Genomic DNA, 12,446 nt, shown 5'->3' with positions numbered 1-12,446 from the left:
GGTCAGTTGGGAGGCTGAGGTGAGAGGACTGCTTGGTACCAGGAGTTCAAGGTTGCAGTGAACCATGACTATGCCACTGTACTCCAGCCTGGGTGACAGAGTGTGACACTGCCTCAAAAATAATTAACTAATTTTTTAAATGTGGCCTAAGCTACGAGGTAAAACTTGACTATATGAGAGAATGTTCTGTGGTAAACCGCTTGTGGTAAGAGGTTTTGCCCACCCTTTTAGGTTAGAGATAATGAGTAAAAGTGTAGCTCAGAGGTCTCATGGGATAGAGGCCAAAGGAATCAGATGGACATGAGACTCCTATGTCCTAGAAACAAGGCTTCCCGTGATATCACTAGAAACATCTGACCCTGCTGTTCACACAATGGTGACAGAAAGATGCTGCTCCCACGCCTAGCAAATCATGCCTAGAGGTCACATTCTATCTGAGTCTCATCTTGGTCCTCCTGTAAGATCAGCAGCAGATGCTTACTGAGAACCTCCCATAAGTCAGGCACTGTGCTAAGTGCCTAGTAATCACTCTGTCCTTTCAACAACCCTAAGAGGTAGACACTATTATCATCACTACTTTATAGATGAGGAAATGAGGAAACTGAGGCAAAGAGTTAGGGTATTCACCAAGGTCACTGCGCTAATAACTGATGGGGATATGACTGAAACCCAGGCATTTGGGCTCCAGAGCCCATGTTCTTTCCATATTAGACCAATCCACTTCTATTTAAATTATATTTTTTATTTTATTTTATTTATTTTATTTGAGACAAGGTCTCATTCTGTTGCCCAGGCTGGAGTTACAGTGGTACTGCAACCATAGCTCACTGTAGTCTCAAACTCCTGGGTCCAAGTAATCCTCCTGCCTCAGCCTTCCAAGCAGCCAGAACTACAGGCACATGCTACCATACTCAGCTAATTTTCTGTAGAGGTAGTGTCTTGCTATGTTGCCCAGGCTGGTCTGGAACTTCTAGCCTCAAGCAATCCTTCTGCCTCAGCCTCCCAAAGTGTTGGGATTACAGACACGAGCCATCACATCCAGACTTTTTAAAAATTTTGTAGAGACGGGGGTCTCACTATGTTGCCCAGTCTGGTCTCAAACTCCTGAGCTCAAGCAATCGTCCCACATGAGCCTCCCAAAGCATTTCTTTTTTTTAAAAATATAGTTCTTACAAACAACTCTGAAAAACAGGCACAGAAAATGAATCCCTGGCCACACAATGAGTCAGTGGAGCAGCCAGGATATTTATGTTATTATTATTATTTGGAACCTGTTAGAAGCAAAAAGGATATTTTTTAAACCCTAACAAAATCCTCTGTGACTGCTGATCACTCCTCCACTAAAAAAGAAGAAAGAGGCTGGGTGAAGTTCTTGGAGTAAGGGACAGAGACCGTGTCCCAATTTTGCTATGGTCTGGGACTCTGCAGAACTCGAAACAGTCTAGTAAGGAGTATGAAGCTCCAAAGGAGCCTGAGAAGGCAGGCCCAGCAGCAGACCAGGAGAAAGAACCAGAGGTTCTTTCTCTACACACTAATGGGAGGAAGACCACAGAACCTCCAAAAGCAGCCAGGCTTTGAAGTAGCTGGGGATCCTTTTCTGAAGGAGTAAGAGAAGACCCGTGGAGAGCTCTCAGAGAGGGCACGTCCAGGGATCAGAGCCACAGAGGGGAAAAAGAAAAGAAAGGAGTTACCAGATTACAAGTAGGAAACAGTACCCCTGAGATGCTGTGAAATCTGGGCTTGGTTTTTTGTTTTTTATTTTTATTTTTTAGAAATGGCCTTGCTCTGTCAGGCAGGCTGGAGTACACTGGTACTATCACAGCTCACTGCAGCCTCAAACTCCAAGTGATCTTTCCACCTCAGACTCTCATGTAGCTAGGACTACAGGTGTGTGCCACCATGCCCAACTAATTTTTTTTGAGATGGAGTCTTGCTCTGTCGCCCAGGCTGGAGTACAAGGGCGCAATCTTAGCTCACTGCAACCTCCACTTCCCAGGTTCAAGCAATTCTCCTGCCTAAGCCTCCCAAATAGCTGGGACTACAGGCACATGCCACCATACCCGGCTAATTTTTGTATTTTTAGTAGAAATGGGGTTTTGCCATGTTGACTAGGCTGGTCTCAAACTCTTTTCTTTTCTTTTTTTTTTTTGAGATGGAGTCTCACTCTGTCACCCAGGCTGGAGTGCAGTGGCGCCATCTCAGCTCACTGCAAGCTCCACCTCCTGAGTTCACGCCATTCTCCTGCCTCAGCCTCCTGAGCAGCTGCGACTACAGGCGCCCACCACCACGCCCAGCTAATTTTTTGTATTTTTAGTGGAGACAGGGTTTCACCATGCTAGCCAGGATGGTCTCGATCTCCTGAGCTCATGATCCACCTGCCTCGGCCTCCCAAAGTGCTGGGATTACAGGCGTGAGCCACTGTGCCCAGCCTCAGCTAGTTTTTATTTTTATTTTGTAGAGACAGGAGTCTTGCTGTGGTGCCTAGGCTGGTCTCAAACTTCTGGCCTCGAGCTATCCTCCCACCTCGGCATCCCAAAGCACTGGGATTACAGGTATCAGTCACCGTGCCCAGTCTAGGCTTGGCTTCTTTCATGTGTAAAATGGGGTTAATATCACTTGCTACGTCTAGCTCAGAGCTGCTATAAGGATTCAAGTTATTTCCTAAACAGGGAAGGAAGATGCTCAGGTGAAAATATTGTTTACAATAGGCCAAGACCTGTACTAAGAACTTACAAGCATTAGAAAGACAAACTCTGCAGGTTCTCACTTATTTGTGGGAGCTAAAAATTAACTCCACTGAATTCATGGAAACCAACAGTAGAATGATGAATACCAGAGGCTGGGAAGGGTAGTGGCAGTGGGGGAAGCGGAGTGGGAATGGTTAATGAGTACACAAATATAGTTAGATAGAATGAATACAATCCAGTATTTGAGGCTGGGCGTGGTGGCTCACACCTGTAATCGCAGCACTTTGGGAGACCAAGGCAGGTGGATCATCTGAGGTCAGGAATTTGAGAGCACCCTATCCAACATGGTGAAACCCAGTCTCTACTAAAAAGATAAAAATTAGCTGGGCGTGGTGGCTGGTGCCTGTAATCCCAGCTACTTGAGAGGCTGAGGCAGTAGAATCGCTTGGACCTGGGAGGCAGAGGTTGTGGTGAGTCGAGATTGTGCCACTGCACTCCAGCCTGGGTGACAAGAGTGAAACTGTCTCAAAAAAAAAAAAAAGATCTAGTATTTGACAGCAAAACAGGGTGACTATAGTCAGCAATAATTTATTACATTTAAAAATAAAAGTATAATTGGATTGTCTATAACACAAAGAAAGGATAAATGCTTGTGGTAATGAATACCCCATTTACCCTGATGTGATTACTATATATGTATGGCCATATCAAAATCTCATGTACCCCATTAATTTTTGTGGGTACATAGTAGGTGTATATACTTATACACCTACTTAAGCCCAGGTGTTCGAGACCAGCCTGGGCAACACAGTGAGACCTTATCTCTACAAAAAATAAGCAAAATTAGCGGCACATGGTGGTGCATGCCTGTGGTCCCAGCTATTCAGGAGGATGAGGTGGGAGGATCACTTGAGACCTGGCGGTAGAGGCTGCAGTGAGCTGAGATCGCACCACTGCACTCCAAGCCTGGGTGTTACAGCAAGACCCAATCTCTAAAAAACTTAAAATAGAAAAGAACTTAGAAGCATTAACTTTTGATTCTCAGAAGCTTATGAGGTATATTATTAGTTCCATGTTTCAGGTAAGAAAAGTGAGAACCAGATTAGTTATATAATCTTTGTGGCAGCTGAAGGTCATTCAGCTATTAAACGAATGAGAGGAGACCTAAACCAAGGTCTGATTCCAATAGCTATGCTGTTTACATGATGCTACTCTGCTATTTTACTGAGCACCAAACAGTAGAGAATTTTGTAACTAGATGAGATCACTGAAAACATCCACCCTGGTCCTGCCATGATTTTGCAGATTAGAAAAATGGGAAACCACAGATGAGCAATGATAGTGCTAAGACCCCAAGATGGATTTCCTGACTCCGGACCTAGTATTAATCCCTCTGCATCACCTTCTCTTGTACTAGTATGTTCTCATTCTTCTATGTATGCTTTGCTCTTAACTTGATATAACATTTGGAATTTCATCATGCTAATTAAAGCAATAATCCAAGGAGAAAAGGCAATTAAAAGGCATCACATGTGTTAGTTTTACCATTGTTCACCAATTACATTATGTTTCTTTTTTCTCCACTTCCAGAGTTGACTCATTCCTTGGGCTACTCCAAGAAACAAGTTTTTTTTTTTTTTTTTTTTTTGGAGACAGGGTCTCTGACACTCAGGCTGGAGTGACGAGATCTTGGTTCACCACAGCCTCGACCTCCCGGGCTCAAGCCATACCCCCTACCTCAGCCTCCCGAGTAGCAGGGACTACAGGTGTATGCCACAACACCATGCCTGACTTTTTTTTTTTTGTAGAGACAGAGTCTTGCTTTGTTGCCCAGGTTAGTCTCAAACTCCTGGTTTTGAGTGATCCTCCTGCCTTGGCCTCCCAAAATGCTGGGATTACAGGCATAAGCCAACGTGCCTGACCAGTATTGTTAATTAATACAGCATATGTTCAGTTACTAAATTTCAAATGAGACTAATTATATTCAGAGAATGGCGTATTGCCAAGTGAAATCTTCAGCTCCTTGGTCCATGTCAGCAAACCTGAAAGAAAACCGCCACAGGCCAAGAGTACTGGGGATAAGAACGTATCTTCATCCTCCCCTTGTCTAATCCCTACAATAATACTCAAGGCTTCGTTCCCACATCTTTTCTGAATGGCCCATTGCCTGTCTGAACAACACAGGTAACCTGAGGAAGACTCAGGTTACCTCTCCCAGAAGGTCCTAGAACTAAACTAGGTCATTCAACCAATGCTTGTTAAGCACTCCCTATACACAAGTATTTTATTACGTACTGAGTAAAGGAAAGAATCTGGTCTAAACTCTTAAGTGAAATGGATATAGGCCTCTGGTGTATGAGATTCAAGTCAGAGAAGAATGGACAATCCAGGTCATCTGTGCCTGGAGCTGTTCTGCTACAAATACAAGTGAACAGACAGGCTCAGGCAGACCATCTGGGTGACTCCAAATCTGTGACAAGAGATAAGACAGGTCACCACCACAGGTAACTGGCAATGTCCCATGCCCCTCACTGCTGAACAGCCAGGGGCCTTTAAGGCCTCTAGTCCTCTTATTTACCTTTCTATGTGTGTGTTTGTGTATGTACATACTTGTGCAAGTTAGGTTTTCAAGAGCCAGCCATCCCATGGAAAATCTGGAAGGGGAAAAAATTCCATAAACCTGAAAAACCAGGCTTCTACCTGGATGTGAATAAAATGAACAGTAAAAAAAGGCAACAAGAGTGTGTACTGTGGGCCAGGCACAGTGGCTCATGCCTGTAATCCCAACACTTTGGGAGGCCAAGGCAGGCGGATCACCTGAGGCCAGGAGTTTGAGACTAGCCTAGCCTACATGGCGAAACCCCATTTCTATTAAAAATACAAACATTAGTTGGGCGTGGTGGTACATGCCTGTAATCCCAGCTACTCGGGAGGCTGAGGCACAAAAACTGCTTGAACCTGGAGGCAAAGGTTGCAGTGAGATTGCACCACTATACCCCAGCCTGGGTGACAGAGCGAGACTGTCTCAAAAAAAAGAAAAAAAGAAAAAAAAAAGAAAAAAAACCAGTGTGCACTGTGTGGTGCAGTCTAGCCCAGTGGTGCACTGCAAGACAGTCTGCATTCAGAGGAGGGTAAAGTTCTTTCTTGTTTCTGGCCCAAACACTTGTTGGGCAGCTGAGAGGACCCTAATGAAGTACAGTTCAACCCGTGTAATAAACAGGAGGAAGGGAATTCCAGTAAGGGTCTGAGCAAGGGCAGTGACCAGATGTGGAAGAAGAGAAGCTGAAAGTTCTCATAGGAGAGGACTGGGGAGTGAAGTTGGAGAGGCAGGCTGAAGCGAGCTGGGGACAGGCCATGAGCAGCCTGATGGGAAAGTAGAGATTGAGAGATCAACTTAGCCAGAGTGGGAGGAAGGGAGATGAAGAGAAGCCAAGTGACAGGCAGGGTGGCTACCAGCCAGATGTACACCTGCACTTGAGGATGAGGGTTACTGTGTAGATTTCTAGAAGGTAAGTTTCATGAAGACAGGGTTTTGTGGGTTTTTTTGGAGACAGGGTCTCACTCTGTTCCCCTGACTAGAGTACAGTGGTGTGATCTTGGCTCAATGTAACATCCACCTCCTGGGCTCAAGTAATCCTCCCACCTCAGCTTCCTAAGTAGCTAGGACTACAAGGCGCTCACCACCATGCCCAGCTAATTTTTGTATTTTCAGTAGAGATGGGGTTTCACCATGTTGGCCAGGCTGGTCTCAAACTCCTGGACTCAAGCGATCCACCTGCCTCAGCCTCCCAAAGGTTTGGGATTACAGGTGAGAACCACTGCTCCCAGCCAGGACACAGGTTTTTGTCACCACTGTACCCAGGGCTGGCACATGACAGGCACTCAATAATTATTTGTTCAATGAATGAATCAGGGATGAATGTCTAACAGCTCAGTCCAAGTGAGCTGGACTTGAGCTCAAGTAGAGCTGGTTAAGGGCAAGCGTTTGGGTCACAAAGAAGAAAGAACTTTAAACAGTAATACCTGAGGCCAAATCACTCACTGATAAAGAGGACAAGCGTCATCCATCATCAGTTTCCGATGAATCAGCATTCTGGCCTCCAAAATACACGTTAAGAAGATGAAGGGCCAGCAGCATTTCCCCACTAAAAAAATTACGTGGGTCTGGCTGGGTGTGGTGGCTCATGCCTGTAATCCCAGCACTTTGGGAGGCCGAGGCAGGCAAATCACCTGAGGTCGGGAGTTCAAGACCAGCCTGACCAACATGGAGAAACCCCGTCTCTACTAAAAATACAAAATTAGCCGGGCGTGGTGGTGCATGTCTGTAATCCCAGCTACTTGGGAGGCTGAGGCAGGAGAATCACTTGAACCCGGGAGGCAGAGGCTGTGGTGAGCCGAGATGGTGCCATTGCACTCCAGCCTGGGCAATGAAAGCAAAACTCCATCTCAAAAAAAAAACAAGTTATGTGGGTCCAATATCCTAACCTCAAGTTGGCCACTGCAGTTCAAAACCATCCTGCTTTTCTGGCTTCTATTTCACATTATGCCTTAATGGAAGGCATGTCCCCTGGCCATCATGAAAGATGTGTCAAAAGCCCAGTCCTCTCAAACAACGAACCCCTTTACCTGTTTGGAAAACTCCTATTCATCCTTTAAAACCCATCTCTGGCAAGCCTTCTCTGATGGCCCCTCCTTAGGCTGGTATTTCTATACACTCCAAATACTTCTCTCTTTTTTTTTTTTGAGATGTAGTCTTGCTCTGTCGCCCAGGCTGGAGTGCAGTGGCGCCATCTCAGCTCACTGCAAGCTCCGCCTCCTGGGTTCTCCTGCCTCAGCCTCCCAAGTAGCTGGGACTATAGGCGTCCGCCACTACGCCCAGCTAATATTTTGTAGTTTTAGTAGAGATGGGGTTTCATGTGTTAGCCAGGATGGTCTTGATCTCCTGACCTCCTGATCTGCCCACCTCAGCCTCCCAAAGTGCTGGGATTACAGGCATGAGCCACTGCGCCTGGCCTACAAATACTTCTACTCTTACATTAATGTCATCACTCTAATTTTTAAATTTCCTTTATGAATTCCTTGAAGAAAAAAAAAGGTTGTCTCTTATTTGTCTGCTTATCAGGGTTCAGCATAGTACTTAACCAGTTGATGTAAACAGAACCAATTTTCACCCTTCTATCCTAAATTAAATTCTAACCCTCGGCTCCAATTCACTGGCAGAGGTTCCCACAGCTCAGAGCAAGGATAAAGAAGGACAAGGGTACCAGTGGCAGAAGGCAGAGAAGGGGCTCTGCAGTTGGGGAAGGGGGTGCAGGATGGGAAGAGTCCCCAGGCTGCAGTGGTGTCTGCACAGTCTCCTCCAATGTCTATGGAAGGGATTGTTTCATATCTGATACCACCTCGGGCTAAAGGGCTAATAAGCAACTCCTCTCCTGGAGGCCCAGGTGCTTCGAGGGAAGTCACTGGTCACACAATACCCTTTCGGCTCTGTGTGAGTGGTCAGAGCAGCAAAGGCTAAACTCAAACAAAAATACGTCCTAGGAGTTTGTGGGCCAAGATCTTATTCACTGCATTCCCATATATTTATGGTCACCATCTCTAAATTTCCTCTCAGCTGTCATTCAATCATTTGAGAAAGATTTTTCTGACTGCCAACTATGTAGAGGGTACACTGTTAGGCTCTGGGGAACACAGGGATGCTTCTCAGGTAACGCACACTTGAACAGGGGGTTAAAACACGGCATACATAACTGTCACCAGGGAAAGGATGAAAAGAGTTAAGGAATTAAGAGAAGAGAAAGATTAATCCAGGTAGGAAGATTAAGAAAGGCTCTGCAGAAAGGAGAGCTTAAGCTGGACCTTGAAAGTTGGATGGGAGACAAGAAAATGAATTCACAGAGATTGAAGAAGGGCACCTCACCACCCCACAGGGCAAAATGAGAGCTCTTCTAGGCAGGAGGAATTCCATGACCAAAGGCACAGAAGAGGAAACAGTATGGTAAGGAAACGGCAAGTGACTGCGAACAGAATCTAGGGTACCTCTATCAGATGCACACAGTAGATGAAGCACACAGTGGGGACTCAATAAATGCTGAAAGAACTGGGATAACTCTGGAAGAACTCTAATGGAAAAGTAAAGATACTGGCTCTATTCCAAGACTCCATCTCAAAAAAAAAAGATACTGGCTCCATTCTGTAAAATAGAAAACAGGAGTTTCGGCCTGGCGCAGTGGCTCACGCCTATAATCCCAGCACTTTAGGAGGCCGAGGAGGGTGGATCACGAGGTGAGGAGATCATCCTGGCTAACACGATGAAACCCTGTCTCTACTAAAAATACAAAAAATTAGCCGGGCGTGCTGGCCGGCGCCTGCAGTCCCAGCTACTTGGGAGGATGAGGCAGGAGAATGGTGTGAACCCAGGAGGTGGAGCTTGCAGTGAGCCGAGATGGCGCCCCTGCACTCCAGCCTGGGTGACAGAGTGAGACTGTCTCAAAAAAAAAAAAAAAAAAAAAGAAAAGAAAGAAAACAGGAGTTTTGTTGTGTCTGAGAAAAATTCATCCAATTGTATTTTTATGAAAGAGAAGAAGAAGGCCTATAATCCCAGCACTTTGGGAGGCCGAGGCAGGCAGATCACCTGAGGTCGGGAGTTCAAGATCAGTCTGACCAACATGGCGAAACCCCGTCTCTACTAGAAATACAAAATTAGTCAGGCATGGTGGCGCATGCCTGTAATCCCAGTTACTCGGGAGGATGAGGCGGGAGAATCGCTCGAACCCGGGAGGCGGGGGTTGCGGTGAGCTTAGATCGTGCCATTGCACTCCAGCCTGGGCAACAAGAGCGAAACTCCGTCTCAAAAAAAAAAAAAAAGAAAAAGAAACAGCAGATGAAGAGAGTAACGTATGGATAACAGTTAACAAAATTCTAGAAGTTTGGATCAATTAGCCTAATTTCCTGGGCCCAAGAGGCTAAATGATGTACTCAAACACTGTCTGAACTAAGGCAATGGTGTATGGAGAGAAGAGGGGAGGCAGCTTCTTGGGAAACTACTTCAAAACCCATTTTCTTTTTCCTGTTTTCCCAAGCATCTCGCTAAGTGGTGCACCATCCAGACTGGGGCTTACTCTGGCATCTGCTGTGCTATGCCCACAAGGTCCCCAACCTGCGACAGCCTCCTGGTTGTTCCTTTTCACTTCTGCTCTAGCCCTCAGTGCTACCAACACAGCGGATATCTCGGAGGGCACCTGTGTTCAATCACCATACCTGGACCTCTCCACAGAAGTTCCTTGCCTTAGTCAACGCCAAACCTGTTCGTCTGTTCTTCCAACACAGTAAGTAACATTTCTCTAAGCTCTACAACACTGTTTATGCCCTCCAGTCGGTTACGAAAAGCAGTAACCCTCCTAAAAATGTCATGAGATTGTATCGTTTGGTCCAAAAAGACTCCCGAATGAGAGACCATACAGCATCGCAGCAATTTTAAAACAAACCCTCACCGCAGGGGTCGGGCATCTCCCTGGGTCACCGAGGCTCACATCTTAAACACACGCCCTGAGCCATCCCCAGCGTCTGTCCCAGGAGGGTCGTGGACTTGACAGTGCACCGAGGACCGGGCGCAGAAGAATCCGCACGGTCAGGGCCGCCCACCGCTCCCGCGCGGGGCGGTCCAGCCATGGAGGAGGGGCGGGGCAGAACTGGGTCCCGAGCGTCACAAGGAGGAAGTGTGGTGCCTCAGTGGGAACTGCGGATGACTCGAGGCAGAAGTCGGGAAGCGGGTTCAAATGAGGATGCAGGTGCTAGCACGAGGCTATCGGGGAGAAGAATGGCCTGCGAGCCCCTGGGTGTGGGACAGGTTGAGGAACACCGGCGGAAGCCTCTCCTGGCCTCACCGGACCCTGCGACGGGGCCTGAGGTGATGGGCGCGCAGGGGGCGTCACGCGCTGGCAGACGACGGAGATACGCGGCGGATGGTGGGGGGAAGACGGAAGGCAAGCTCACCTTCTTAACAGCTGGCTGGAAGTGGAAGTCACCAGCCTCCTTCAGATCCAGCCAGATCATGGGCATGCGGGGCACGGCCTCCATGGCGGCTGGCATCCGCCGGCTGGCATCCGCCGGCCACCCGGCCACTCCCGTAGCTGCTGCAGCTGCTGGCTCAGCCGCGAGCCCAGCCCCGCCCCTTCGCGCCGGAAGTCACTGGTCACGGGAGGGAATGAAAAAAAAATACCACCTGCCTGCCGGGAGTTGCAGTTTCCTCTCCCGCCCGTGTGGCCTTCTGCGCAGGCGCAGTCCCTGATGCGCATGCTCAGTCTTCTTCGCGCGGAGGGAGTAGGGCAGGGAGGGGCCGAGGCGAAAGGGTTTCTGGGTTAATAGTCTTCGTCCGCTAAACTGAGAGGCGCGGAGCGACCTTATTCCCCGCTCCCGGGTCAAGCCTGCCTGCCGGCCCCTCCCGCCGCGCTCCTCCCTCCTAGGAAGAGCGTGAGAACTCACCTGTGAACTTGCCCTCCCAAGTATTGTCAAGGGCCGTGGAGGACTGCTGCTGTGATAGAGATGACGTGGCGGGCAGGCCGCTGGGAAGAGATGACGCGAAAACTGGCTTAAGAGAGGGTGCGGAGGGGGCACCTGGCCTGAAGGAGTCGGGGCTGAGAGCAGGGGGTTTCATTCCCAGTGCTGCGAAGGCTTTCGAGCTTTGGAACAGAAGAATGACTGACCAGAGACTGGCCTACTCAGCCCAGCCTGGGAGGCCGGGCAGTGCCCAAGGGAGACGGACGATAGGGAGGGAGCGCCTGGATGGAGCGTCTATAGCGGAGCGAGGAGGCCCCTGGCCCTGTAGGAAAGTGGGTGGGGGAAGGTATCCGGCCAGGTGAGCTCCCAGGGACGCTCACAATATCTGGAAGGAGACCACGGAATGGAGAGCACCTGTTGCCTCTGTAGAGCGGACCTGTAGAGCAGGAATTGTTAAATCGTATGGCTGTATCACCTACTTTTAGAAATAAATAATAGGCGGCCGGGCGCGGTGGCTCAAGCCTGTAATCCCAGCACTTTGGGAAGCCGAGACGGGCGGATCACGAGGTCAGGAGATCGAGACCATCCTGGCTAATACAGTGAAACCCCGTCTCTACTAAAAAAATACAAAAAACTAGCCCGGCGCGTTGGCGGGCGCCTGTAGTCGAGCTACTTGGGAGGCTGAGACAGGAGAATGGCGGGAACCCGGGAGGCGGAGCTTGCAGTGAGCTGAGATCCGGCCACTGCACTCCAGCCTGGGCGACAGGGCGAGACTCCGTCTCAAAATAAATAAATAAATAGCTACTCGGGAGGCTGAGGCGGGAGGTTCAATCGCTTGAACCCAGGAGGCAGAGGTTGCGGTGATCCTAGATCGCGCCACTGCTCTCCAGCCTGGGCAACAGAGCGAGACTCCGTCTCAAAATAATAGTAACAATAGAAATAAGTAACAGAGAATGACCTGGAGATAGTGCAAAAGTGGGAGCTGGGAGACCAGTGAGTCTTTTGTAGTCTTCCAGGAGACAGGTGATTGTGGCAAAGCAGAGGGAAGTAAAAAGTGGGCAAAGAAATATTTTGCCCACTTTGAGAAATATTTGAGGAATATTTTGGAGACAAAAGTATCAGAACTTGGAATGGATGGATGTAAGGGAATGAAGACGTCGAATATGATTTCCAAGCTTCTGACTTGTGCAGCTGGGTGGCTGTGGGACTGTTGACTGGTAAGGGAAAACGGGAAGAGCAAAGGTTCAGGTCTGTGTTAAG

At 48.3% G+C, this 12,446-nt stretch overlaps 1 protein-coding gene across 3 annotated transcripts in view; it reads right to left on the bottom strand.

Annotated features, from left to right (window-relative positions):
• Positions 1-11,617, bottom strand: part of PTPN23 (protein tyrosine phosphatase non-receptor type 23) — a 34,959-nt gene extending 23,342 nt beyond the window's left edge. For 2 of the 3 annotated variants that reach the window (XM_033205528.1, XM_033205536.1), the window contains exon 1: positions 10,683-11,617. In XM_033205528.1, the coding sequence (XP_033061419.1) occupies positions 10,683-10,778 (96 nt within the window). In that variant the 5' untranslated portion in view covers positions 10,779-11,617. Of the gene's footprint in view, positions 1-10,180; positions 10,560-10,682 lie in introns of those variants that run through there. The other variant, XM_033205544.1, reaches the window with a different exon arrangement.
• Positions 11,618-12,446: the final 829 nt, after the last annotated feature.

Source organism: Trachypithecus francoisi, unplaced genomic scaffold (genome assembly GCF_009764315.1).
Source record: "Trachypithecus francoisi isolate TF-2019V2 unplaced genomic scaffold, Tfra_2.0 Lachesis_group0, whole genome shotgun sequence".
Taxonomy (NCBI): Eukaryota; Metazoa; Chordata; class Mammalia; order Primates; family Cercopithecidae; genus Trachypithecus; species Trachypithecus francoisi.
The sequence above is the reverse complement of the archived record's forward strand: the minus strand, read 5'-3'. Positions and strand labels throughout refer to the sequence as shown.